Source organism: Hemicordylus capensis, chromosome 1 (genome assembly GCF_027244095.1).
Source record: "Hemicordylus capensis ecotype Gifberg chromosome 1, rHemCap1.1.pri, whole genome shotgun sequence".
Taxonomy (NCBI): domain Eukaryota; kingdom Metazoa; phylum Chordata; class Lepidosauria; order Squamata; family Cordylidae; genus Hemicordylus; species Hemicordylus capensis.
The window spans coordinates 85,904,119-85,930,014 of NC_069657.1; the positions used below are offsets into that span (position 1 = coordinate 85,904,119).

Below are 25,896 nucleotides of genomic sequence, written 5' to 3' on the forward strand. Positions count from 1 at the left end.
GTAGGATATACAATCTAGAGTGTCCCCCCCCCCCCAAAAGACATCCTTTTCTCAGAAAAGACTGCATGCTCACCTCATTAGTAATGGCTGTGCCATTTTGTGAGGAAATATTTCTTGGTACATAGAATACAAGGATCACCATGAATATCTTATTTGGTTTCCCCAAATAAGAAGCCCCGAAAGACTTGCTCCCGCCCTGCCCCGTCCAGCAGACGTCATCAGGTTAGGGCTGAAACGAATGACGCTCCTTCGCGTGAGCCAGCCTACCCTGGCGCGTATTACAGCTTGATCGATTGGAAGGGTCCCACGCGCTTGTTACATAAACAGCACTTGTGTAAGTAATAATAAAAAACACTAAAGGGATGTAGCTTACACAAGTCTTCATCACAGACGGCTTTAGTCATTAAAAGGCCGCCTTTTTATTGTTTTTATATTATATAAATATATATATGGAGACAAGTGAAGTCGATGGTGCACTCCTAGCAAGTTTACATGGGTAAGCTCTTCATCCGCAGCCTAAGTCCCACCGGGTTCAGCCCTTATGAAAGGCATGAGTATACGTGCACGTAACCGTAGTAGTGCAAGTGAGCTAGAGCGAGGGGGCGGGGAGAGAAGAGGGTTTTGGTTGAACCACTTTTGACTGCAGGAGGGAGATAATAGTTTTGAACGCTCCCGCACATAAAAAAGCTCCATGTAGTAAGCTACATCAAAAGAGGACTACGCTAATCTTTTTTTGCTGATATGCTAATTTACTGCATGCAAGAAACCTTTTATGGAAGGAAGTATTCAAAAATATGACCTCCCTCACCTACAGCCCAATGTGGTACAATCCAGTATTCTACTGGCTCAGTGTCTGTCTTCTTCTTTCTTCTTCAGTGTCTTACATTCTATGTAATGTGTAGAATTCCTCCGTGAGGTGCGGCTAGGAGGCATCCAATTGTAGAGTGCCCCAAGGAAAGGTGCCAACTGCATTTCGCTCTTGCTACCGGCGCTACCAAAGAAAACCACCTTACTCTGGGCGCCAGGAGTGGAAATCGACTTGACGGCATACTTTACCTTTACCTTTAACTTAGCAAGTATAGAATTAACACCAACTCTTTTCTGTGTCTTTTAACAGGCGCAGGAGTCAGACACAAGTTCAGCAAATGCAGATTCTCCCTGCAAGGAGATAAAGAATGAGAGCGGGGCTGGGGGAGAATGTCAGGTGCTGAATTTTTACAGGTCTTGCACCTGTTTAAACGTATTTCAGCCTATTTGGGGGGGGGGAGGGAGTGGCAATATGATGGCCTCATAAAAGGCACAAAATTTGCCATGCTGTCAGAATAATGAACATTGCTTTTTAAAAGGATAGCCAACTTGTAGTTGTAGCCCAGTCCTATGAGAATTAGGTATGCTTATTTCTAGGGAAGTAATAAGCATAGTATTGGGCTGTATATGACACAAGCAAGTTTGGAGACTGCAGTCTCCTGTTCTTTTCAGCATCTGGTCCTCAGCTGTATGCTATTTATGAACATGAAAGTTCCGCTTCTAGCTAGTTATGGGCATCATAACAGCCTTTAGCACAAAGGATGCTGTGGGTAACATATCAGGTACAGACTACATCCAAGTAAGGTCAGAGGAAAATTATAAATATATATGCAGATATAACTATGCTGAACCATACTGGCTTGCAGTGAGTATGCTACTTACTGCATCAATGGGACTTTGATTCTAAGTAAATATGGTTATGATTAATTTGGAATACTGAGGGGATTTTTGCACCAGGACTGTTAATCCTGTATATACTTGGAAGTAAATCCCAGAACTCAGCAAGACTTACTTTTGTTCAAACATGCATAGGATTGGGTTGTAATTGTGATTTTTGCTTATGCTGCATTTATCAAGGATCTCTCCAAACTGGGTGACTGGGCAACTAAATGGCAAATGTGGTTCAGTGTTGGCAAGTGTAAAGTGATGCACATTGGGACAAAATAACCCCAACTTCAAGTATATGCTGATGGGATCTGAGCTGTCAGTGACTGACCAGAAGAGGGATCTTGGGGTCATGGTGAACAGCTCATTGGAAGTGTCAACTCAATGTGCAGCAGCTGTGAAAAAGGCCAATTCCATGCTAGGGATCATTAGGAAGGGGACTGAAAATAAAACTGCTAAAATTATAATGCCCTTATACAAAACTATGGTGTGGACACACCTGGAGTACTGTGCACGATTCTGGTCACCACATCTAAAGAAAGACATTGTAGAACTAGAAAAGGTGGGCAACCAAGATGATCAGGGGCCTAGAGCACCTTTCTTATGAGCCAAGAAACACCTGGGGCTATTTAGTTTAGAAAAAAGACTCCAAGGTACACTATTCCACCTCCAAGGTACAGAGGCCTACTTCACATCTGATGACAACATTAGGAACACAATTGGGAACTTGTAAGATGGACCTAATAAATTTTGTTTGGATAACCTCCAAGGGTGTAAAGTTACCAAAGGGACCAAGCTGAGCTCCATATAATAGCTGTGGGTAAACCTTGGCAACAAATAATTTGATAGCTGCTGGAATCAGGGGCGTAACTATAATAGGGCAAGGGGAGACAGTTGTCTGGGGGCCTACTGCCTTGGGGGCCTCCCCAGAGGCAAGTCACTGATTGGCTCCCCCAGCCACGCACCTGCCCGGGCTTCCTTCAGTTGTATTCATCCTCCAAAATTGATGTGAGTGTTATGACCTGGAGCTACCAGAAAGCATGCCTTTCTCTAGTACAATTAAATGACTTGCATTGTCCACAATTTACAAAATCTTTTAAAAAATAATTTAGGATGATGTTCTATTGTGGCACATAGGGGTGTGTGTGTGTGTGTGTATGTGTGTATGTATGCATATGTATGTATGTGTGTATATGCTTTTTGTTACCACTATTCAGCCTCATTTAAGATTTCTTTACTTCATGAGCTGAGTTTCAATGGGGGGGGGCATTTTAAAATCTTGTCTCTGGGCCCACTCCAACCTTGCTATGCCCCTGGCTGCAATGTATAAAGTCCCCTTTGTCAAATAAAAGGATCTAATTGAGTTAGTCGATAATTGGGCATTCTGCACGATGTAATATAAATGCTCCTGGCGACAGCCCGAAAAATGGAAAACCACACCCAGCTATTTAAAGATTTTTACCTGTTCCAATGGGTGACCATTTATTTGCCATGTATGTTGTTCGAGGCGCTTAGCAAAAACTAATACTTTCATTTTTGGTGGTTTACCTCAATACACTCTGCAGCACAGAAAGAGCTAAGTAATGAAAGTGCTAGCCTCAAACCCACAGGTATCAGACATAAGCACCATATTGTCAGCATACAGAAGGATGGAAATAGGTTTATGGGCCAATTTTGGCGGATGTATCGAGGGCACATTCATAACAGATACAATAGAGTTAATATATATGTTAAATAGGACGTGGGCCAAGATACATCCCTGTCTCACCCTTCTAGCGGTGGAAATTTCAGCCGATAATTGACCCCGATCTCCACAGCAAACCTTTAGGCGTGTATTTTTGTGTAATTTATAAATCAGTATAAGCAGTCATTTGTCCAATGATAGATCCTGCAGCTTAACCCACAGACGGTCCCTAAAAATAGAATCAAAAGCAGATTTCAGGTCGATAAATGCCACATAGAAGGTTGAGCCCGGCTTACAAGAATACTTCTCTACCAGGTGTTGCAGTATGAACACTTGCTCTGTAGTGGAGCGCCCCTGGCAAAAACCAGCCTGTTCAGGGGCCAAGATGTTATGAGTTTTGATCCAATCATTAAGTTTTGCCAGAAGATGTTTGGCATATAGTTTGGCAATAATACTCAGTAAACTTACAGGGCTATAATTTGATGGATCTGATTGACTGCCCTTTTTATAAATAGGGACTATTATCTCAACACCTCAGTCTGGTGGGACTTTAGCAGTGCTCTTGATAAATGTAAACAGGGAGGCAAGAACGGGGGCCCACCAATCCAAATTGGCACGTATGATCTCAATGATGATAATGTCACTCCCTGGGGCTTTAGCGGGTTTAACCTGTTTTACCAAATCCTCAATTTCTGAACAGGAAACAAAAGGCCAGCTGGGCAAGGAAGAAATATTCACATCCAATTGTACTTCTGAGGGGTCAACCCGCCTGTATAAATTATGAAAGTGGCACTCTCAGACCTCAACAGGGACATGGGAGGAGGGAACAGAAGGAGTTCTCACCTGCGAAGATGACACAAGGTGCCAAAAACTAGACTGATTTCTCATTTTGGCCGCAATCAATTCAGTCCATTTCGCTTTAGTAAATTGGAGCCTCTTAAATTTTAATAATTTCTTATACCTTTGCTTCATAATGCAAACTTAATAAATACATTGTCTAGAATGTATGTTCATGTTCAAAATGTCTCTCTTCTACTTTGCCCCCAACTAGCAAGATTTAGACATGCATATAAACATTTTAAGAGAAACCCAAAGATGTTTTTAGACTCCAGTCCTAATTATACAGCTTTAAAGCAGTAATTCTAGACTTGTTAATATCTTTTACTAAGCAAATATGCTTAGGATTAAGTCTCATATGCAATTAATCACTTCAGCATCCTGAGAATGTTTAATCCAGTGCATCTTACTTTGTTGTACTGAGGACCACCATCTGGTGTGCATGTTTTTTGTGATCAACATTTTCTTGCTGTATGGTTGTCATGTGTAACTGTATGGTTGTCATGTGACAACTGTATGGTTGTCATGTGCTGTATGGTTGTCATGAATAACAAAAACTTCTTTAAGTACATCAGAAGCAGGAAACCTGCCAGGGAGGCGGTTGGGCCATTAGACAATGAGGGAGTGAAAGGGATTATTAAGGAGGATATGGAGGTTGCAGAGAAACTGAATGAGTTCTTTGCATCTGTCTTCACAGCAGAGGATACTGAGCATATACCTGTTCCTGAACCAGGCTTTTTAGGGATGGAGGCTAGAGAGCTGAGTCTGATAGAAGTGACAAGGGATGATGTTCTAAACTGTTTGGAAAAACTGAAAGCTAACAAATCACCAGGGCCGGATGGCATCCATCCAAGAGTCCCCAAATAACTCAAATGTGAAATTGCCGACCTCCTTGCTAAAATATTTAACTTATCCCTGAAATCGGGCTCTGTACCAGAGGACTGGAAAGTAGCAAATGTAACACCAATTTTCAAGAAGGGATCCAGGGGCGATCCGGGAAATTACAGGCCGGTTAGCCTAATGTCCGTTCCAGGCAAATTGATGGAAAGCATCCTCAAGGATAAAATTGTAAAGCACCTAGAAGAACAGGCCCTGCTGGGAGTGAGCCAGCATGGCTTCCGCAAAGGTAAATCTTGCCTCACCAACCTTTTGGACTTCTTTGAGAGTGTCAACAAGTATGTGGATAAAGGTGATCCAGTTGACATAGTCTACCTGGACTTCCAAAAAGCTTTTGACAAAGTTCCTCATCAAAGACTCCTGAGGAAACTTAGCTGTCATGGAATAAAGGGACAAGTACATGTGTGGATTGCTAACTGGTTGAAAGACAGAAAACAGAGGGTAGGTATAAATGGAGAATTTTCACAATGGAGGGAAGTAAGAAGTGGGGTCCCCCAGGGATCTGTATTGGGACCGGTGCTTTTTAATTTATTCATAAATGATCTAGAAGCAGGGGTAAGCAGCGATGTGGCCAAATTTGCAGATGATACCAAACTCTTCCGGGTAGTGAAATCCAAAACGGATTGTGAGCAGCTCCAAAAGGATCTCTCCAAACTGGGGGAGTGGGTGACAAAATGGGAAATACGGTTCAATGTTAGCAAGTGTAAAGTGATGCACATTGGGAGAAAAAACCCCAGCTTCAAGTATATGCTGATGGGATCTGAGCTGTCGGTGACGGACCAGGAGAGGGATCTTGGGGTTGTGGTGGACAGCTCGTTGAAAGTGTCAACTCAATGTGCAGCAGCTGTGAAAAAGGCAAATTCCATGCTAGGGATCATTAGGAAGGGGACTGAAAATAAAACGGCTAACATTATAATGCCCTTATACAAAACTATGGTGTGGACACACCTGGAGTACTGCGTACAATTCTGGTCACCACATCTTAAAAAGGACATTGTTGAACTGGAGAAGGTACAGAAGAGGGCAACCAAGATGATCAGGGGCCTAGAACACCTTTCTTACGAGGCAAGACTACAACACCTGGGGCTTTTTAGTTTAGAAAAAAGACGACTGCGGGGAGACATGATAGAGGTCTATAAAATCATGCATGGCATGGAGAAAGTGGAGAGAGAGAGATTCTTTTCCCTCTCACACAACACTAGAACCAGGGGTCACTCCATGAAATTGATTGCCAGGAGGTCTAGGACCAACAAATGGAAGTACTTTTTCACACAACGCGTGATCCACTTGTGGAACTCTCTGCCACAGGATGTGGTGATGGCCAACAACCTGGATGGCTTTAAGAGGGGTTTGGATGACTTCATGGAGGAGAGGTCTATCAATGGCTACTAGTCAGAGGGCTGTGGGCTACCTCCAGCTTCAAAGGCAGGGTGCCTCTGAGTACCAGTTGCGGGGGAGTAAATGGCAGGAGAAATGGCATGCCCTCAACTCCTGCCTGTGGCTTCCAGTGGCATCTGGTGGGCCACTGTGCGAAACAGGATGCTGGACTAGATGGGCCTTGAGCCTGATTCAGCAGGGCTGTTCTTATGTGAGAGTATACTTGAAAAACTTTGAAAATTAAAATGACAACTTCAGTACTATGATGTTGCTATACTGGGAATGAACACACAGGATAAAGGGAAAAGAGAAGCATAAAGGAACTCCGCTGCCATTACAACTCATCAAGAAATGTTATTTGTTATGCTTCATTCATTCCAAGTCTCAGCTTGCTCTTGGAATACTGCAGGAAAAGCAGGTGTGATCCCATAGTCTTCTCAAAAAGGCATCTTGTTCTTTACCACTTTCTTTCCACTTGGAAACCCCATTCCTTTCATTTTGAAATTTCCGACAAAATGTTCAATTTCATTGTGAACAGGGAGCCTATTTGGGAAGGAGAATCCTATGCAGAGCTAATGGAACTCAATGGTGAGGAGTGAACGATGTGGGGTTGGGGGAGGAGAGCTTCAGCAAAAGGTTGGAAATTCTTCAACTTGAACAACCCCTTCTGCTTCTGAAGGGGGGAAACTGTCTGTTTAAAAAAAATTTTTTTTAAAAAATGCTGAAACGCTGTGGGTGCCTCACCAGTCAGCTGACCCTGTTCTGTTTCTGAAGAGGAGTTTGACAGTTAATCTCTTGGTATTAAGAAGTATTGCCCTTCCAGGTGCTGAGAGGCAGGTTTTGAAGGAATTTCCTCACAACTCCCCAGCTTTATGGGAACACTCTGGAGGTTCAGATAACCCCAATAAGACTTAACAGAATAATGTGCCTTAGCAGTTACACAAAACTGAAGAGCCCTGCTTCTTTATATGGATTCGTCATGCTTTAGGGCTGGATGAAAAGGAGTTGTGACTGAACACCAGTGCCCCCACAAAAAAAATCCAGAAAATGGGGGGAAATCGTACCTGAAGAAAGACCCAAATTAGATCAGGATTCCTGTCTTCCTGGCAGTTGGTGGACTGCAGAATAGTGGGCAGCTGAGGCAAGGGCCAGAGGTGAGCAGGTTGTGACAGTGGTGGCAAAAATAAAAGTGTGTGTGTTGTGTTCAATTACTGAACACAGGCCCCCTAGGAGGTAGCCACACCACTGGTAGGGTCCATACTAGTGAAATATAAAAGCCAACTCAGCTCAATCACTCTTAAACTACACTAGCTGTTTGGTTTTGTTCTGCAATTTAACTTTAAGTGTTTCTAAGATCTGGCCCTGGTGCCCACATAAATGATGCTCCTGCTCATAACTGGTTTTTTAAAAACCATCTGCTGTAGCTTAATACACCCACTTCAGACAACAGAAGCCATCAGTCCTGTGTAGGGTTGCTGACTAGTCAGAAAAGAAACCAAAAAAGTCTCTGGTTTGCTCCTGTGCAATTAACAGCAACTTGATGTTAATGTAAGTGAAGCTTTTTGCAGTAAAGAGATAACTTAAGTTACTGCACACTCATGTCTGCACATCAAATGGCTTTTCATTCAGTGGCTGATTGAAAAGTTGGCAACCCCAGTTCTGTGAACAGATTAACAGTGTACCTCCCATTCCCTTATTCATGCTTTGGCACTTTGTGATCTGACTAACGTGGGCTAGTCTATGGAGGGACTGATATATGGAAGACCTTGCCTGGGACAGTGTGTTTGACTCAATAGCCTTCTGGGCTTTTCCAGCCTTAATGTTTTACTAGCAGAGTTACCTAAGCCTTTGGTTTGATAACCTGTAATCTGTTCCTATAAAGGTAAAGTGTGCCGTCAAGTCAATTTTGACTCCTGGCGCCCACAGAGCCCTATGGATTTCTTTGGTAGAATACAGGAGGGGTTTACCATTGCCTCCTCCCTTGCAGTGTGAGATGATGCCTTTCAGCACCTTCCTAGATCGCTGCTGCCTGATATAGGTGTTTCCGGGAAACACACCAGCGGGGATTTGAACCGACAACCTTCTGCTTGTTAGTCAAACATTTCCCTGCTGAGCCATTAAGTGGCTTATAGTACTGACTAATTTAAAACAGGAAGTAGCAGCTCTCCCGCACAGCAAAGGGCTGGAGAAATGAACAATATTCTTTAGTGTAAGAACAAAGAAGCCTCCCTATAAAAAAGGCATCCCCTTCTTAGCCTAGGGTCTAGCCTAGACATCTACTTGGGAAAGCTCCTGTACATTTAAAAGCTGCAGGACAAACAAATACAGCAGATAACACTTTTTTCTTTTTAAAATATTAAATCATTTTATTGTAACTGTTTGAAAAAAATCAAACTCTTTCATAAACTTTATTAGTATGCCAAGGAAAATGTTACCAGTTGTCTCACTCTTCAGGTACATGAGCTCTTCCAGAAAAAGAAAATAGGAACAAGAAGGTTGCCATACTTCAAGGAATGGTGTGACATACCTGAGGTACTGTGAATGTAATCTTGAATGGAGTTGCCTGCACTTCCATTCTCCAGCTTATTGCTGCCTTCCTTGTTTATGCCCAAGCTTTTTGAATCCTTGGTCACCTTCTTGTCCTCAGGCAATTTGTGACTTCATTTGCAGTAATGGTAAAGCGTGCCGTCAAGTCGATTTAGACTCCTGGCGCCCACAGAGCCCTGTGGGGTTTTTTGGTAGAATACAGGAGGGGTTTACCATTGCCTCCTCCCATGCAGAATGAGATGATGCATTTCAGCATCTTCCAGTATTGCTGCTGCCCTATATAGTAGCAGCAGGGATTCAAACTGGCAACCTTCTGCGTGTTAGTCAAGCATTTCCCCACTGTGCTTTCTTATTTGCTGTTCACTATACAGAAGTATGTTGCCCAGCTGGTCCCTCATATTTCTACTGCCGGAATCAGTGGCAATAATATGTCCTCTCCTACAATCATGGTCTTTAAGAGCCTCAGTGACATTTGCAAATACTGTGTAGCTTTTTCCATTGCCACTGCAAAATCCAAGACAATGACATTCTCCCTTTGAGCGAAAAGGTTTACCCAAACTTTGTAAGCCAGCTTTCGATCCTATAGCAGATGCCAATAAAACACATCAGATAATCACTGGCAATGAGCTAGGAGCCCAACCCTCTACAAAGGAATGTCCTAACTTGAGCACCAAATGAAAGCAGCAGATGGGAACAGAGGGCAGGGCAGCAGTCCCTGCAACAGAAGTGACTCAGTGGGTTGTCCTTAGGCTGTGTGTTGTTTTGGTTCTAGGCCTTAGCTGAACTGCTGACCAGCTTCTCCATCTGATGGAATACATCCCCAAAACCTGTCTATCTACACATCAGTTTGAATGCTCAGTCATAGAGGGATGTATACCTAAGACACTCTTAGTAACTGCATGTAGGTTTACCACTACAGGAACTGAATAACTCCAGATATTCCCATTAATAATATAGGAAACTGGGGGAAATGTAGAAATGAAGTGTTCTTGAGGCTATTTTGATTCTGGTGGGTTATTGCAATAGCAAATATTAAAGATACCCTTTCCTTCTAAAAATGTATGGTAGATTCCAAGTTGTCACAGTTCCTTTACTATTTCAAAGGTTTTGCAGTAAGCAAATTTAAGTAATCTATTAAAGGTCAGAATGATAAATCAATCTGGTAGAGTCTATTGAAAACCATAAAAGGTGAGGGGAAAAATATGAAGATATAGCTTATGCAGAAGATTTACTTGCACTATTTCCTCCTTTTAACATTGGCCCATTTACAGGTTTGTCAGCATTTGCTGCTTTATTATAAGTCTTAGATTTGTTTCTAAGGCCTACAAGAAACAGATGAGAATACTGTTATTTGATTTAAAAAGTGCAAAACCTACAATTTTAAAGTTGTTGCTTTTGCAGAGAACATTTTGAAAACATGACTCTAGTGACCTAAACATGTACCATGAACAATGGAAAATCTTAAAGACTCACAATTTAAGTCAAGAGTTTCATGAGTTTTTAAGTCCTCATTATTTTAGGGAGGCAAACTCACATCTTCCAGCACTGCCTGAGTTGCACTGCAGGTGAACTTGATTCTGCCTGGGTTCTTGGGTGAAGCTGGTTCACCAAATACTGTGCAGTTCAGAACCAAGATGACAGGGATCTGGTTGTCTGGTTACATTGAGTGTCTGATGCAGGTAACTACCTTACTCTGGAGAAACTGAGGACTCTTCTTTGGGCAGCCTGGCTGTGCTTACCAGTTTTTGCCATCCTCTTAGTACTTCCAACGATTTAGGTTTCCTGTGAGGAACACTGTGATCAACACACACTGTTGATGTAAAGATGATGCATTTATGTGTTTTGAAGCGCCATCAGCTTGAAATCAACACCTATCATATGTATATTTTAACAGATGATTTTCAGCTACTAAGATCTGCCAACAGGAATCTAAAAATGGGTAAGACTTAAAAATTGCTCTAGGAGGAATTTTACTAAGGAACCTTCTGCTTGAAGTCATGCATGGTCTCCTCTCACTCTTTATTGAGTTCATCTTACTATTGTGCAATAGCCACCGCGCCCCTCTGCCCCACTTCTACAAATCAGATCACTCTAGAAATACTAAACCGTACTTTTATTAAATAAGTTTAATAATCACAGATCAACAATGTGAGATTAATTTCCTAGCACAAAATTAAACAAGGTAGGGGAGGGGGGCTGGGGACATACACAGGAGAAAATCTACTCCTATGAGAGAGAGAGAGAGAACACAAGGCAAATCAGGTAAAACATTCCAATTAGATTTGGGTTCCTGGAACCGATAGAAGCTCACTCAGTAAGGAAAGATGTTTTTAAAATCCTACTGCTCCAAGAGCTTGCTGCCATTTTAACTTCTTCAGAATCTATTAAGTACAGGTTGGGCCAGTTACTGACATCTCCTGCTTTATTAGTCATCTTGGAGAGAACATATCAGTTGCAGCTAGAATTTTTTAGTGAAGGTTGAGGAAGCCAACTCATGGCACTTTGGATATACATTTCTGCATGTGCACTGCACTGGATGAACTCCCTTTCTATTAAGGATCATTAGAGTGAGGCAGCTGAAAAGAATTATATTCTCCCTCCACAGAGTAAACATGCTGAAACAAATGACTTTGACAGAAGTGTTCCTCAATCTCACTAAAGCAAATGCATACACCTGAGTGCTTCTATGTTATTTCAACTAACTGTTACAAGGCTTTTTCTTAAATGTTTTGATATAAAGTTTTCCCCATAAGGGTAGGAGAGACAACTACCAACTGTGGATACTCCTGGTTGGAAGGAGATTGGGTCCCAACATAAGTCTCCCCTGAGATAAGCGCATTGGTTTACCAAGTGTGTTCAGTGAGAGAACAAAGCAAAAAGAGAAATTTAACTATGCAGAAAATGTATTCCAATTTGTGTGAATAGAATCAGGATCCACAGTTTAAAGCCTAGTATTGATTTAACCTTCATTTATCAAGGGAAAAGCAAGGTGCACATTAGGTAGCACCTACAGGTGATAGCAGCAGTTTTTAAAAGCTATTTTTGTCTTGATTGACAAAGAGGCCTTATCTGAGACCCCAAGACCCATCACCAACATACGCCAACTTCTTCATATGAAATACTTGTGAAAAAATTTCCCCTTTAAAATAATTACTCCATAAAACACTCTGTATACATGGCTCAGCTCCCAGCTTCCATCTCCCACATATTTGCAGTCATAGGATTTTCCTGCCTTGCGGGCTCCAAGCCCTGGCTTGCTTCCCAGTGAAGCTCCACTCCATGTACACATGGAGGCAGTGCACACAGATGATGAGGTACAGGCTAGGTAGTTTAGACACCAGTCTCATTTTTCTCATTAGTTTTAGGAAGAGGTTCCTCCTGCACCTTCTTCATCTCCAGCCCTTTCACCCACGTATAGACAAAAGAGCCACCTAGAACCATCATATTACTAGTCCACCATAAGAAGCTCTTGGTTTCCTCATAATAGCAGACAGCTAGCACTGTTTGGGCACATGCTTTTGCAGTCCCAGAGACATTGTGTGTTAGAGGGCTGGTGAATTTTATCTGGAGTCCAGTCACATAACCAATGGCAAAGCCAAACACCCCACTCAGGGTCATCATGCCCCAGAAATTGAGGCTCCCCAGCTTATCGAAATTGTAGAGCGTGTGGAACTCACTAAAGAGCAACATGAGTGGCAAGAATAAGATGCAGGCATTGATGTTGTTATAGAAAGTCAAGCGCCAAATGCTGCCATCCACAGCAGGCAGTACTTTTTTAGTGTAAATAGCATTCAGTGAGACGCAGAGGCTGGCCAGGATTCCGAATACTATACCAGTCCATGACAAAGTGCCTTCTGCTCCCTCCTGATCTATACCAAGCCAGAAGCCACCTGCAAAGCAAAGAAGATTGAGAACACGTTGGTGAGACTGGAGAAACAACCTACCAGCCTCTGAATAAGCAAGTAAAAACAAACAACTTGGAGATTCTTATACTTCTGACTATGACAACTCATGCTTACTACAAAAGAAGGGGGAGTGAAGCTTCTTCAGCCTCACTGTTATTTCTTTGTGAATGTACAGCAAGATTGGCCTTTTCTGATTTTTCTGGAAATCTTAAAGGAAGAATATTGTAAACTTCCATCGATTGTAAGGAGCTCATGTTCTTGTTAAAAACCTCTCAGATTCTTTGAAAAACTTCTCATAAATAATAATTATGGCTCTGCAAGCTTACACACATTTTCTGGAGTGCAAGACCCACAGCATAGTCTGAAGGCCTGTGATGAAGTAAACTTGCTGAAGCTAAGCGGGTCTGGGCTGGGCATGGTGAGTGCCTAGATAGGAGACTGTCTGGAAACCCTAAGTACTGTATGTTGCCTTGAGCTCCCTGGGGGAAAGGCAGAAAGTAAATGTATGTAACAAACAATCTCAATGAGACTTACTTTCAGGTAAACATGCATGGAATTGGGCTGCACGGAACATGTGACATACATACAAATGAATTTATACTTCCACAGTGTAGAATATGCATCAGAGGGGTACGAGGGAACAGAATGGGTATAATGATTGTTGAGATTGGTGGACCATTGGGCAGAGAGGAAAGGGAATTAGTGGGAAGGGAACAGGGGCCATATTGAAATACTAAGCTCAGAAAGTTACTACATCTAGTTTTCACTCTAAAATTCTTTGCTCACCAAATCTTCCTGCTCAGGTCCCCATCTTCTCTCTGAACTTTCCTCAGACATTGCCCATACATTTTAAAACTTATCATAAACAGAAGGACTAAAACCACTTTTTTAAAAACTGAAAGTATAAGTTCTCTATATGCATGTCACTATATGTTTATTTTATAGTGAACTAGTTGTTGACTGGGCAAAGTCATTTTGCGCAGATTACAATTATAGGAAAGTTCAAGAAATTAAATAGATGCAATAGAATATTTTTTTTATTAATGTGCTTGCAAAAGGGAAGTAAAAGCAGTTTGAAATTTGTAGGATTTTAACTTCAAATATTATTCATTTTATTGAATAATTATATATGGTTAATTTGAATAATAGTAAATCTGAATCTGAGAAATATCTTCTGCTTCTCTTGAGCATGATGTTTTGGAACTGTTGATCTGATTAACAGCAACAACTACTAATTACAAATTTGTTGTTCAATTTTTACTTTACCAAAACAAAAACAGTGTTATCACTTTAGTATCCTCCCAGTTGCTATAGTATTCCATTCTCAAGATTACTGGAAATTAACAAGAAACACACTTTTTACAGATCAGTTGAATGTCAGGCTCTACTTCTCTTTACACATATTAGATTTAAAGGACTATTTATTCCTCAGTTTGTCCTGCTGTAAACTGGGGATACAGTTTTCAAACTTTGTTTTCTACAATTGTGCCACATATACATGAAATGCAATGGTGTAATCTTGCAAGTAAAATCCATGCTCACCTTCAGCCCTGGTCACCAATGGAGAATAGAAATTTAATCAATATACATATATTAAAAGGATGGGAAGCAGCTATTTTCTAATCACTCTTCATCCACCCTGGGTGTAAGATATTTATTAAAGGATATTGCAGAGTAATTAATCTGCATAAGTAATATTGATAAGTACCCAACGGCTGCAATCCTAGGCACACTTTATTGGGACTAAGTCCTGTTAGATTCAGTGAGCGATATTTCTGAATAGATATGCATAAGGTCAGGCTGCCTGGGGTATGGTAAGTGTGAACTAATCTACCAGGGTGTACCACATAAGGTTCTTCAGCTCTGGCCTTTCAGGAAAAAATTACTCACCTATTATCACTCCACAGGCCAGAAGGGCATACAAGGAAGTGGTTTGTTTTAGGAGCAGGTAAGAGAGCAGCACATTGAAGACGGTGGTGAGGGAGCGTCCCACGTTGTAGAAGGCCACCCCAACATATTTGAGGCATAGATTGTTGAAGGTGATCATGCCAATGAAGACCACTGAGAGGGGCAAGATACTGCGCAATACCTTGAGGTCCATGCGGATGGAGGGGAAGTCCAGGTAGCCTGGTGGGCAGCAGGAGGCCAGCAAGCTCAGTATCTTACAGACGAGGACAGTGACAAGGCACTGGTAGAAGGTGACAAAGAGCGGGGCTTCGAGGCGCAGTGTAGGGCTGCCCAAGAGGTACTTGTTGAGGAAGACCATGGTGATGGAGATGAACCAGTAAAGAGAGACCACCGTGGCGATCTGCACAGCCCTAACTAGAAACGAGGGCTGCCTGTTGCCGCTGTCGTCCTCTTCCTGCTGGAGCAGGGGGTCCGAGGAGTCGCTGAGGGCCATCTTGAGGATCGCAGATCGCTTGAGCTGGACCCTGTTCATGATGTGAAGGAAGGGGACGGGAAGTCAGAGAAGCAGGAAACTGCCTGCCAGTACCCACTCTTCTGCTGCCCGCGTCCTACAGGTCTGAGCTGCCATGCAAGAGGAGAGCCCTCTGCGCTTTCGGATCGCTAACAGCGGTCTGGTGGTGGGCTAGCGAGAGGAAGACAACTGCGAACTTAAGCGTATTTTACTTGGAAGGAGGAGGATCCAGTGCATTCAACGGGACGTGCTTCCAAGGAAACGTGTTTAAGTTGCAGGAGAGAGAGAAAGAACTCCGCGGGTCAGGGCAGCGAAGGAACCGCGGCGCTGCCCGTTCTTCCCCGGAGCCGGGAACCAGAAGAGGGAACCAAGTTGTACGCTTCCTCTCTTTGCTTTTGCCCACCAGGCCCTGCGCTTGGCTGCGGCTGCGCGGACGAGCCACGCTCATAGGGGCCCGGCTGGCTTAAAGGAGCCGAGTTCCCTTTCTCCAGCCTTCTTCTTCGCTCGGCCTTTGACTCTACCCGCCATCCATCCTAGTGTCCCGCGCAATCCTGCAAGGCCTCCCCACCAGGGCCGGCGCCAGTTTCGTACTCGGCAACATGCCTTTGGTGCCCGCCCCCGCGCCGGCCCACTCCCAACGCGCTCAGAGCGGTCTTGCAGTGAGAGCGAAAGTACGAGCCGGACGGAGTCGCACAAGAGTTCGCCTGCTTGCAAAGAACCGCTCATCCCTCTGTGCCAGCGCTCGCGCTCTCCCTGGTGGTAGGAGCGACGAGGACTAGGGCCCGGTGTGCCCCCCGCCATCCCACCCCACAGGCGAGTAGCCGAGAAACGAGCGGAGCCGCCTTCGCTGGCGGTGCTCTTCCTTTGGGTGAGCACGGTGCTTCTTCCCAACCAGTGCATGTCCAACGGCAGCGCGCAAGAAGCAGGCAGCGGCGAGCGGGCGGCCGCCCTTAGCTTGCTTGCCTGCGCCGTCTCTCGCTGAGCAGCGCTGATTTGGGGAGGACAGGTGAAAAACGGAGGCGTAGGCGGCGGGCGAGAGTGCACACACTCTCTGGGCAACGCTGCAGCTAGGGTGGGCTCAGCCAACGGTGTCACCTCCTTGGGGTGACTCCAGTGGGCGCGATCCCCCACTGCTGCTCTGGCACAGAGGGGCAGCCACTTCTCCTCGCCTGCTGCCTCCCTCTCGGCCCAGTACCCACAAGCAGCACAGGAGCCACTTTTGCTCCATCGGGAGAATGCCGGTGATGCCAGTGAGCAGAGATGGCAGCAGTGCCCTCCCCCCCCCCCCCCGATCGCTTGCTTGAGCAATCTCTCTCCCTGGGTGGCAGAGTGCAGCAGCCGCCACCGTCTGCCTGCGGGCTGGATAGGTGGCGTCGTGTGCTCGGCCCTGTTTCCGCCACTGCCCAGAGGGGAGAGCAAGTGCCAAGTGGGGTGAGCGAACTGAAGTGGAAACTTGCTTGCTTCGGTGGTCGGGGCGGAGTTTAACTGAGCGGCGCCTGGAACCGTCTCCCCGTGACCCTGAGCGGGGAAGAAACACCATTATACCCAATACTCACCGGCTTCTTACAGCTCGGAAACGTGGCTGATTGTTCTGCCAACTCCGCATGCCCCTATCACCTGTAGTATTTCCCGGATCACTCCTTGCTTCCTTGTCCTTGCCCTCAGCACCGCCCCACAGCCGGAGAAACACCATCTGTACACAAACACACACGACGTCGAGGGGTAGTCACTTCCTCTTGAGAGTTGCCAGCAGCCATTCATTTCTTCGAAGTCTTTCTATACCGCTTTTCTAAAGCAAATTTTGCACAAAGCGGTTTACAAAAGTTAAAACAAGAACACAATACCCAGAAATCCTTGTGTTTTTTTTTTAAAGGGTGGGGAATTACAAACAACGACAGGTGCAGCAGAATAAACTTGTTTAAAATTGCCCTGCGGCCAGCCCCCCACCCCTTCAGCAGGGTTTGTTGGAACAGCTGAAAAACAGGCAGAAAACCAGCAGGTAAATTTCCCCCATTGCTGTAACTTCAGAGGGCAGGGAAAATATCATTTGCTGAGTTTCTGTTTCTTGCAGCTTTCCTTGGCTTTCCTCTCTGCAGAACAACTACTATTGCTCTGATCTTGTGTCAAAAGGCTACAAAGTAGTGGGGTGAAGTTGAATCTGAATAGGAACTGCCAAGTTGTGCAGCGCAATCCTATAAATCCCACTGTGTTCAGTGGGGCATACGCAGGGGCGTAGCAAGGTTGGAGTGGGCTCAGAGACAAGATTTTAAAATGCCCCCCCTCACTGAAGTTAGTTTATATCTATATCTATATATCTATCTCCTATGTGCCACAATAGAACATCATCCTAAATTATTTTTTTTTAAGGTTTTGTAAATTGTGGACGATGCAAGTCATTTAATGGTACTAGAGAAAGATATGCTGTTCTGGTAGCTCCAGGTCTTAACACTCACATCAATATCAGAGGATGAATACAACTGAAGGAAGCCTGGGGGGGGGTGAGCGTGGCTGGGGGAGTCAGTCATGTGACTTGCCTCTGTGGGGGCCCCAAGGCAGTGGGCCCCCAGACAACTGTCTCCCCTTGCCCTATTATAGCTATGCCCCATGGCATACGGCCCAGGTAAGTATACAGAGGATTGCAGCCCTGGTCTGAGAATCCTATAAATTCAACTGGATTTATAGGAATTAATACTTACTTAATTAATAATTAATTAATCAATCGAGAAGGCAGATCTGGCCACAGTTACCCATGCCTTAGTCACGTCACGGCTGGATTACTGTAACACGCTCTATGTGGGGCTGCCCTTGAAGAATATCCAGAAACTGCAGCTAGTGCAAAATGCGGCTGCTAGGGTTTTATCTGGAGCTGCCCGGTAGGAGCACATCACATTCATTTTGAAAGAGCTGGCTACCAGTTTGTTTCCAAGTCCAATTCAAGGTGCTGGTTTTGACCTTTAAAGCGCTTAACGGTTTGGGCCTGGGATACCTGAGGGACCGCCTGCTCTCAAGGGTTACTGCCCGCTTGACGAGGTCATCTGAGGGGGCTCTGCTCTGGGTGCCAACAATGAGGGAGGCTTGGTTGTCATGCAGGGCCTTCTCTGTTGCTGCCCCCAGACTCTGGAATGCTCTCCTGGTGGCTGTTCGTTCCTCTGTCTCCATCACGGCTTTTAGAAAGAGTGTAAAATCTTGGCTTTTTGCCCAGGCATTTATTTGATTCTCTGCTGCTGCTCTTTGTACTCTGTTTTGCTTTTATGCTTTTGTTTTAAAATTTTAATCAGATTTGTTTAATAGTTTTCACTTAATATTTTAATTGTGTCTTTTTTACCATCTTGTTTTTAAATCTTGCTGTAAACTGCCTTGGGATTGTTTTAATGAAAGGCGGTATATAAATTTAACAATAAATAAATAATACTAAATGTAATTTAGTGCCACTCTGCACATGCTCAAATGCATTCTTATCTTATTAATTAATAATAATAATTAAAATGAATGGGAATCCAGTCCTATTCTGCTGCAGTCATGGCCCCATTTTCCTTGACTAATGCAATTCTAAACAAACCTCTCTAGGAATAAGGCCAACCGAATGCAGTAAGTGTTACTTCCAAGTAAACACACTTAGGACTGGACTGCCACCCTCTTAAAATCTGCCCCTGCAGACTGGAATCTATCTACCATTCCTCACCTCACCAACTCCTCATATGCTGCCACACGCAGTCTGTTCTGCATAGGAAATCATGCACTGAAGAAGATGATGATGATTAAGATTAACAACAACAACAATAATAAATAAGATAAAAATGCATTTGAGCATGTGCAGATTGGCATTATTGAGGGCCCAGAGTCAAGCCCTTCACAATTTGGTGTCAATCAAGGGCAAAGGTGGCTTACAGACCCAGAATGATCCACTTGTGGAACTCTCTGCCACAGGATGTGGTGACAGCCAACAACCTGGATGGCTTTAAGAGGGGTTTGGATGGCTTCATGGAGGAGAGGTCTATCAATGGCTACTAGTCAGAGGGCTGTGGGCTACCTCCAGCTTCAAAGGCAGGGTGCCTCTGAGTACCAGTTGCGGGGGAGTAAATGGCAGGAGAAATGGCATGCCCTCAACTCCTGCCTGTGGCTTCCAGCGGCATCTGGTGGGCCACTGTGCGAAACAGGATGCTGGACTGGATGGGCCTTCTTGGGCCTGATCCAGCAGGGCTGTTCTTTTGTTCTTAATGTCTCACCCAGCGAACCAAACAGTCGTCAGCCCTGGCTGCCTCGTCTGTATTTCATTCAGTGGCTTCCCAAGGGAGCGTCCCTCCCATACCCGTCGCAGGGGGGGAGATCAAGCCTCCTTGCCCTCCACGCTAGTCAAGCGTGGCTCCAGGGGAGGGACAAGTAGGGTGCCCCCCCCACCTGCCCCCATTTCTGTTTCACAAATGAAATGCCCCCTGCCCCCCCCCCCCCCGCAATTTGTTTCTAGTGCCGTCACTGGCTACGGCCGAAGAATTTCCCCATCTTTTGGGGGGTGGGGCGGGGCGTTGGGTTACGCAGGTGGTCCAAAAAGCACCTGTTGTCCAGTTTCTCGGTTAGTAACCAAGTTTCCTCCCCCTCTACGTTCGCTCGCAGTCCCTAGGAAACCCGGGAATCCTCCCAATTTCGTGGCTGTGGGTTGCGAGGCGTTCCCAACCTTGGCTCCTCCCTCCCCAGATCCGGCGACGGCTCCCTTCGGCCACTGGGACTGGGGTGGTGGAAGCTGCACTGCAACAACAGAGGGGACCCAAAAAGTTGCGGGAATCGGTGCCTTAGGATATAATACCACGCCCTACCCCTACTACCCTTACACGTTCATGATTTCCAGGAGGGCCGTTAACCGTTTCAGAAGTCTGAGAAGCGTCAGAAATCTGCGCAATCTAGTTGCTGTCATGTGCGGCTTGAAGGACACATGCTGCCCTCTGCTGATGGAAAGCATACATTGAGGATTTCATTATTTCTTTTTCGGATACTCCCAATAGTATCCATGGAAAGTTGGCCTGCAGGTTCGTCCATGCCTATATGGAGAAGTAAACCCTGTTAAAGTCACTGGGCCTTACTTCTGAGTAAGAATGCTTACAGTTGCCTTGTAGAATAAACATATGCCCTTTGCATCCTATGGAGTCATTCCGGGAATTATCATTAATGAAGTTTGTCCTTTTGGAGTCCTCCCCACTCTTTGTCCATCTTCAGTGCACGATTTCCTATGCAGAACAGACTGTGTGTGACAGCATATGAGGAGTTGGTGAGGTGAAGAATGGTAGATAGATTCCAATCTGCAGGGGCAGATTTTAAGAGGGTGGCAGCCCAGTCCTAAGTGTGTTTTACTTGGAAGAAACACTTACTACATCCAGTTGGCCTTATTCCTAGAGAAGTTTGTATATATAATTGTATTACTCAAGAAAAATGGGGCCATGACTGCAGCAGAATAGGATTGGATTCTTATTCAGATGGCTGCAATCTGAATTCCTGGTATGCATTTGCCATAAGAAGGTATACATTTGGCATACCAGTTATCTGCCTAGTCTAGCATTCTGTTTCCAACAGTGGCCAGCCAGATACCTTCTGGGAAACTTTCAAGCAAGAGCAGGGCATGAAGGCAGCAGTCCTCCCTCACTTCTCCCCAGCATTTGGTATTCAGCAACATATTGCCTCTCAGCTTGGAGGTTCCACTGAGCTATAATATTTAGTAGCCATCTAGAGGCTTTTCCTCTGAGAATTTGCCTACTCCTATTAACCCCTCCCCCCAAAAAACCCCATAAAAAACAAAGCAACAACAACAACAACAAAAAACACCCAGTCTAAGGCAGTGGCTATCACCACAGCTAATGGTAATACATTCCATATAAGAATAAATAGAATTAGTTCCTTTCTTTTTCAAAATGCCCCTCTATTGTTTATAAATGTATTTTTCTGGAAGTCCTATGGGAGAGGATGGTGAGGGGCTCTGGTGTGCTCCATTCAGCATTTAAAGTTCCACCGGAAGGATTAACAGTAAATATCTCCATGAGGTTTAGGGAAGATGACAGAAGTAACACTCTGTGGTGGATGTGGTTTTAAGAATTGCAGTGTGCCTTTAAGTGGTTTGGAAGTGTAAGCCAGCTGAAGGGACTCCATAGATAAAAAGGGCAGGAAGCACAGAAGGAGAGCTTGCTCAGCTCTGATTGTGTGATACGTCTTTTGAGAACTGATCTTAATAAAAGTATTTTGTGGACAGTGGACCTTTCTATGGTCTTGTCTTGGATACAACACACTCCAAAGAGGATGACTGATGTTTATAGTCTGAGCTGAACTGAAAGAACTACCTACCATACTTATGGCTATATAACGACTGTAGTTATGAATCGCTCATCCAGAGCATTTTTCTTGCAGAGTCGGGCAAACAGCATTTATATTGCTATTACACTGGGACAGTTTCCTGTCAATTATGCTAGCTAGAAATGGAAAGCTAGATCATTATTAAATGGAAGTGTAGATTTCATCACATATTAACAAACGCAATGCAGAATTCAGTCTAAAATGTCTGACATGTCTGTGCAGTACACTATGCTTGAACAGACTCAAGCATAAATGAATAACACAGTTTATTATGGAGGACGGTGTGTAGTGAATATAGGACAGGAGGTCATCCTTACATGGAGCAGTTTCCTTCTCAATTACACAGGTCACAGCATCAAGATGGTAATTGATATTAGAGGAGATATTATTCCTGGCACAACTTGGTGATATTCCAGCACCTTCGTGGTTTGCATGTGGCATTGTGAATCAATAAGATAAGGACCTTGTATATTCACTGATGCTGCAGGTGTAACCTTTACTGCTGAGACCATTAACTTCCTGAGTTATGGGGTAAATTCCGATCCCTGGCTTTGCACTTTGGTACACAATATATCCAAAAGCATGGCCCCTCACCAGTTATATTTCTGTTATTAATAAAAACTAGCTGGGCCGGGCGTAGAACATCTGTGCCTCCGCCGGCCCGGCTGGCCAGCTTCCACCCCCCCGCCCGGCCTGCTTCTCCTCTCCCGCCCGGCCTGCTTCTTCCCACCCGGCCCGGCCCGGCCCGAGTCTTCTTGGCCCCCCTCCTGGTGCTTTCTGGCTGGTGGGCCGGCTAGCTGGAAAGCCGGCCTGCCACCTCCTCCCGCCCGCCCACCAATTCCCGGTGGCTGGGCCAGCCCACCGCCGCCTGCTCCTGAAGGCCGGCCCGCCCCGCCACCACCGCCTGCTCCCGCCGGCTGGGCAGCCTGCCACTGCCTGCTCCCACTGGCCTGCTTACTGGCAGCTGGCATCCCTATTTTCTTCCCCGTCCCTATCGCTAATCAGTAGCTGCTTATGAACTCTCGCGAGAGCTACCACACATGGGATTAACAATGGATACACCTAGGAGAAATAAATATATAGATATGACATGGTAGAAAACCACCCCAAAATGAACTGACTCCCTATAGTCGGATAGTTTCTATCCCTTTTCCATTGTAAGAACTGGGAGAAAAACCCAGAAATGCATGAACTTTCTCAATTGGAGCAGTTCCTATCCCAGCCCCATGTCAAATCCATTGGGACAGAACACCCAATTTCTCTTCAGAAACTTAAGTTTTGTTTTCCCTTGCAAGCTCAGTTGACTTTGATAGTATCTGGCCGATAGTCTGAGGCAGATGCTCCCGAGTTTGGACAGATGAAACCAGCCCCTTCCAAAATGTCAGACCTAGTGTTTGAAATGAGCAAATCATTAAAAAGCATCTGACCTTGCAGAAGCAGAGATTTTGGCCACCGGAACAAAAGCAGAAAGAAGGATTACAACTGCAGCAACCACAACATATTAGCTTCATTAAGCCTGCCATCAGTGGATCAACTATCTACAGTACATATCTGGTCTTTTCCTATTTCTCCTGGTGGGATACACCCCAACAAAATGGGGGTTGGACATCGGTTCCAGATGGATAGAACAAGAAGATGTAGAGGTGGGATGTGTGGCACTGAGCAGTCTGCTGAACCTCATTCACCTGCCAGTGAAGATATCAAGAAAATGGGTTACATGTGTGGCAGATATCTGGAGGCAGTGAAAAAGTGGAAGTAATCAAGAGTGGAGAGGGCTCCTGGCAACAGTTGCTAAGGGGATGAGAATGTGTGTGTGTGTGGGGGGGGGTGGCTCTTAAGGAAAAAAAAAGACCTGGCTGGGGTGAGGAACGGTGAAAGAGAAAGAAGGGGGAGAAATGTAAAGTGGGTGAATTGACAATTTGTGGGGTAGTTGTGTGCTGCTGGTGGGAAAACCATCTCCCAAACTCCAAAATGCTATTGGAACACATGTAGGGAGGCAATTCAGATGAACACCCCTGATGCAATTAATTGATGCATAGAGAATGTGTTTGCACATCCACTGGTGACATCGGGGCAGGTGTATTTTTCGCTGCGGCCTGATGTTATGTGTGTTCATCTGAAACAACCCTTGGAGAATGGTGGTGGGTGATAACTTTCCCCCACTGCAGAGTTGGCAGAAGATCTCCTGAGTAAGGAGTTGACACTTAGACAGGCACTATGCAAGACAACAAGCCAGACTAAGCCTCAGAGATGCAACCACATTAACAAAGAAGCCACTGTTGTCTGTGTTTGACTTGGGTGGCCAGAAGATGTTGGTATTGTATGTACCCTAGAATGTGTCCAGGGGCAGCTGACAGGAAACACAAAAGTGACTGTTGTGGGAGGCTGGTTTGTAAAATGCACTTGACCAGGTAGCCGACCTGTGATCACTGTCTTTAGGTCAGTCATAGTGGGTCCTTTCAGCTGAAATACTGAGAATGGAGAGCTTGACACTTGAGATTCTCATCAGTGTGGGGTCTGAAATGTTCATATTTGTCATAGCTAACAACTTTCACTTAGTAAGTTGTGCAGTTGCAGAGGGTGCCATGCTTGGCAGAGGCGGATTAACGTAGTTGCAAATGTAGCATTCGCTACGGGCCCCGCGTTTTTGAGGGCCCCACATGCCCGGCTTCCAACTAGGAATTAAAGTTAAAACTTTACCTGTTTTATTTGGTCCATATTAGATAAAATATCCCTTTTCTGCTAAATGTGCCTTTTAAGAGAAGGCCTAGCACAGCATCTGTCCAGTGGCTGTTGCTGGTGCCTACCACATTTTTCTTTTTAGAGTGTGAGCCCTTTGGAGACAGAGAATCATCTATCCACTCTTTATTTTTCTATGTAAACCACTTTGAGAATTTTGATTGAAAAACGGTATATAAATGTTCAGTGTTGTAGTAAGTGTGAGTTTGTGGCTTGGTCTCCCATACTCCAAAATATAGCAAATGAAAAAAATTGAATTACTTTACTATGCAAGTAAATAATTTACGTTTTAATATTTATGTGCATTTTAAAAAAAATTAGGGCCCTTTTATAACATATGCTACAGGCCCCGCACTGGCTTAATCCAGCCCTGATGCTTGGGGTAGGAGATAGGGGGTCACCACTGCACTCCCCCAATGTGAAATATGGAATTATTGTAGGTTCTGTGGTCTAGAAAATTTGGGATGGGGCACCAAATGAAACAAATGGGACTACTTGGGAGTAGGAAATCCTACACAGGAGTGATGATGATAAATTAATAATTAATAAACAACTTTATTTGTTATCCGCCCATAACAGATTTTTCTCAATTTGTTAACATTCATGACTCGGGATGAGGGTTAATAGTAACACAGTTGTGGTGCAGATCCTTTTGCTGGGGTGGGGAGACACCCTAAACTTTAGAGCCTTTAGGACTGAAAGCAGCCCAGATCACAAGCTAGCAGCAAGGGGGTGGAGTTTTTCACTTCAGTTGTGCTCAGTTCAAGCAGATACCTGGTTAAGCAATGGAAGTAGAAGGGCTTTTTACCAGATGGAAGGCATTTTCCTGGGGTGATGTTAATGCCAGATTTCTAACAGTGCCATTATAGTGCTAGTTACCTGCAGTGATATTCCTTCCTCCACAGAATGACAGGAGGTGGGCCCAGCTTCTCTGTTGAACAGCCTTGCTGTAGGATGAGATGTGTAGAAGGGTGCACTTAATTGCTGGAGAGACTGAGTGCACAGCTGCTGGAGGGAAGGGGAAAAAAAGGAAATACATACTGTCAAACAGCAGGGGATTCAAAATGGTGTGCATAGGCAGGAAGGAAGCTCTAATGATGTGCTTCACACGGATATCACCAGATCTCTGTGGTTTTAGTTTTTAACTCTGTTCTTTGTGCATCATTTTGAGTAGTGATTCTAGGAAAAAGCAACCAATAAATTACACAAATCAATATATAATATAAGACAGCTGCCCCCCCTCCCTCTGTGATATAAGGCTGCTCCCAGTGTGGCAGGAGGAGCCACAAAACAATGCTGACTCTGGGGTGTGGTAGGAGATTCTGGGGGAGAGGCTAATGAGAGGCATAATATAAGATGTAATGTTTAAGTGTGTGGTCGGTCAGGACTAGGAAAGAGTTTTAATCTCAGTAGCAAGACTGGATCTGAGCCAGAAGAAGGAAGAAAGGAAAGAGGCACCTGTTTGG

General features: G+C 44.6%; 2 protein-coding genes and 1 long non-coding RNA gene across 12 annotated transcripts in view; 1 reads left to right on the forward strand and 2 right to left on the reverse strand.

Moving 5' to 3' along the window:
• Positions 1–208, reverse strand: part of CRY2 (cryptochrome circadian regulator 2) — a 49,066-nt gene extending 48,858 nt beyond the window's left edge. Inside the window, exon 1 of the mRNA XM_053259197.1 lies at positions 74–208. Coding sequence (XP_053115172.1) covers positions 74–123 — 50 coding nt within the window. The 5' untranslated portion in view covers positions 124–208. The remainder of the gene's footprint in view (positions 1–73) is intronic.
• LOC128328976 (uncharacterized) lies at positions 98–13,538 on the forward strand. Of its 2 annotated transcripts, none has more exons than XR_008309487.1 (4): positions 98–334; positions 8,942–9,019; positions 10,929–10,973; positions 12,914–13,538. It is a non-coding gene; the product is annotated as an uncharacterized LOC128328976 (long non-coding RNA). The 2 variants fall into 2 exon arrangements; XR_008309484.1 differs by having other exon boundaries at positions 12,918–13,538.
• On the reverse strand, positions 11,133–25,377 carry SLC35C1 (solute carrier family 35 member C1). Of its 9 annotated transcripts, none has more exons than XM_053259241.1 (5): positions 20,185–20,202; positions 19,041–19,097; positions 16,915–17,147; positions 14,830–15,371; positions 11,133–12,924 (listed from the first exon to the last, which is right to left on the reverse strand). In XM_053259241.1, the coding sequence occupies exons 3-5, from the start codon at positions 17,049–17,051 to the stop codon at positions 12,365–12,367; spliced, it is 1,239 nt and encodes a 412-aa protein (XP_053115216.1). In that variant the 5' UTR covers positions 17,052–17,147; positions 19,041–19,097; positions 20,185–20,202; the 3' UTR covers positions 11,133–12,364. The 9 variants fall into 9 exon arrangements, with proteins under 9 accessions (XP_053115216.1, XP_053115262.1, XP_053115205.1 ...); XM_053259287.1 differs by lacking the exon at positions 20,185–20,202 and adding an exon at positions 19,911–20,154 and having other exon boundaries at positions 16,915–17,051; XM_053259230.1 differs by lacking the exon at positions 20,185–20,202 and adding an exon at positions 19,911–20,154.
• Positions 25,378–25,896: the final 519 nt, after the last annotated feature.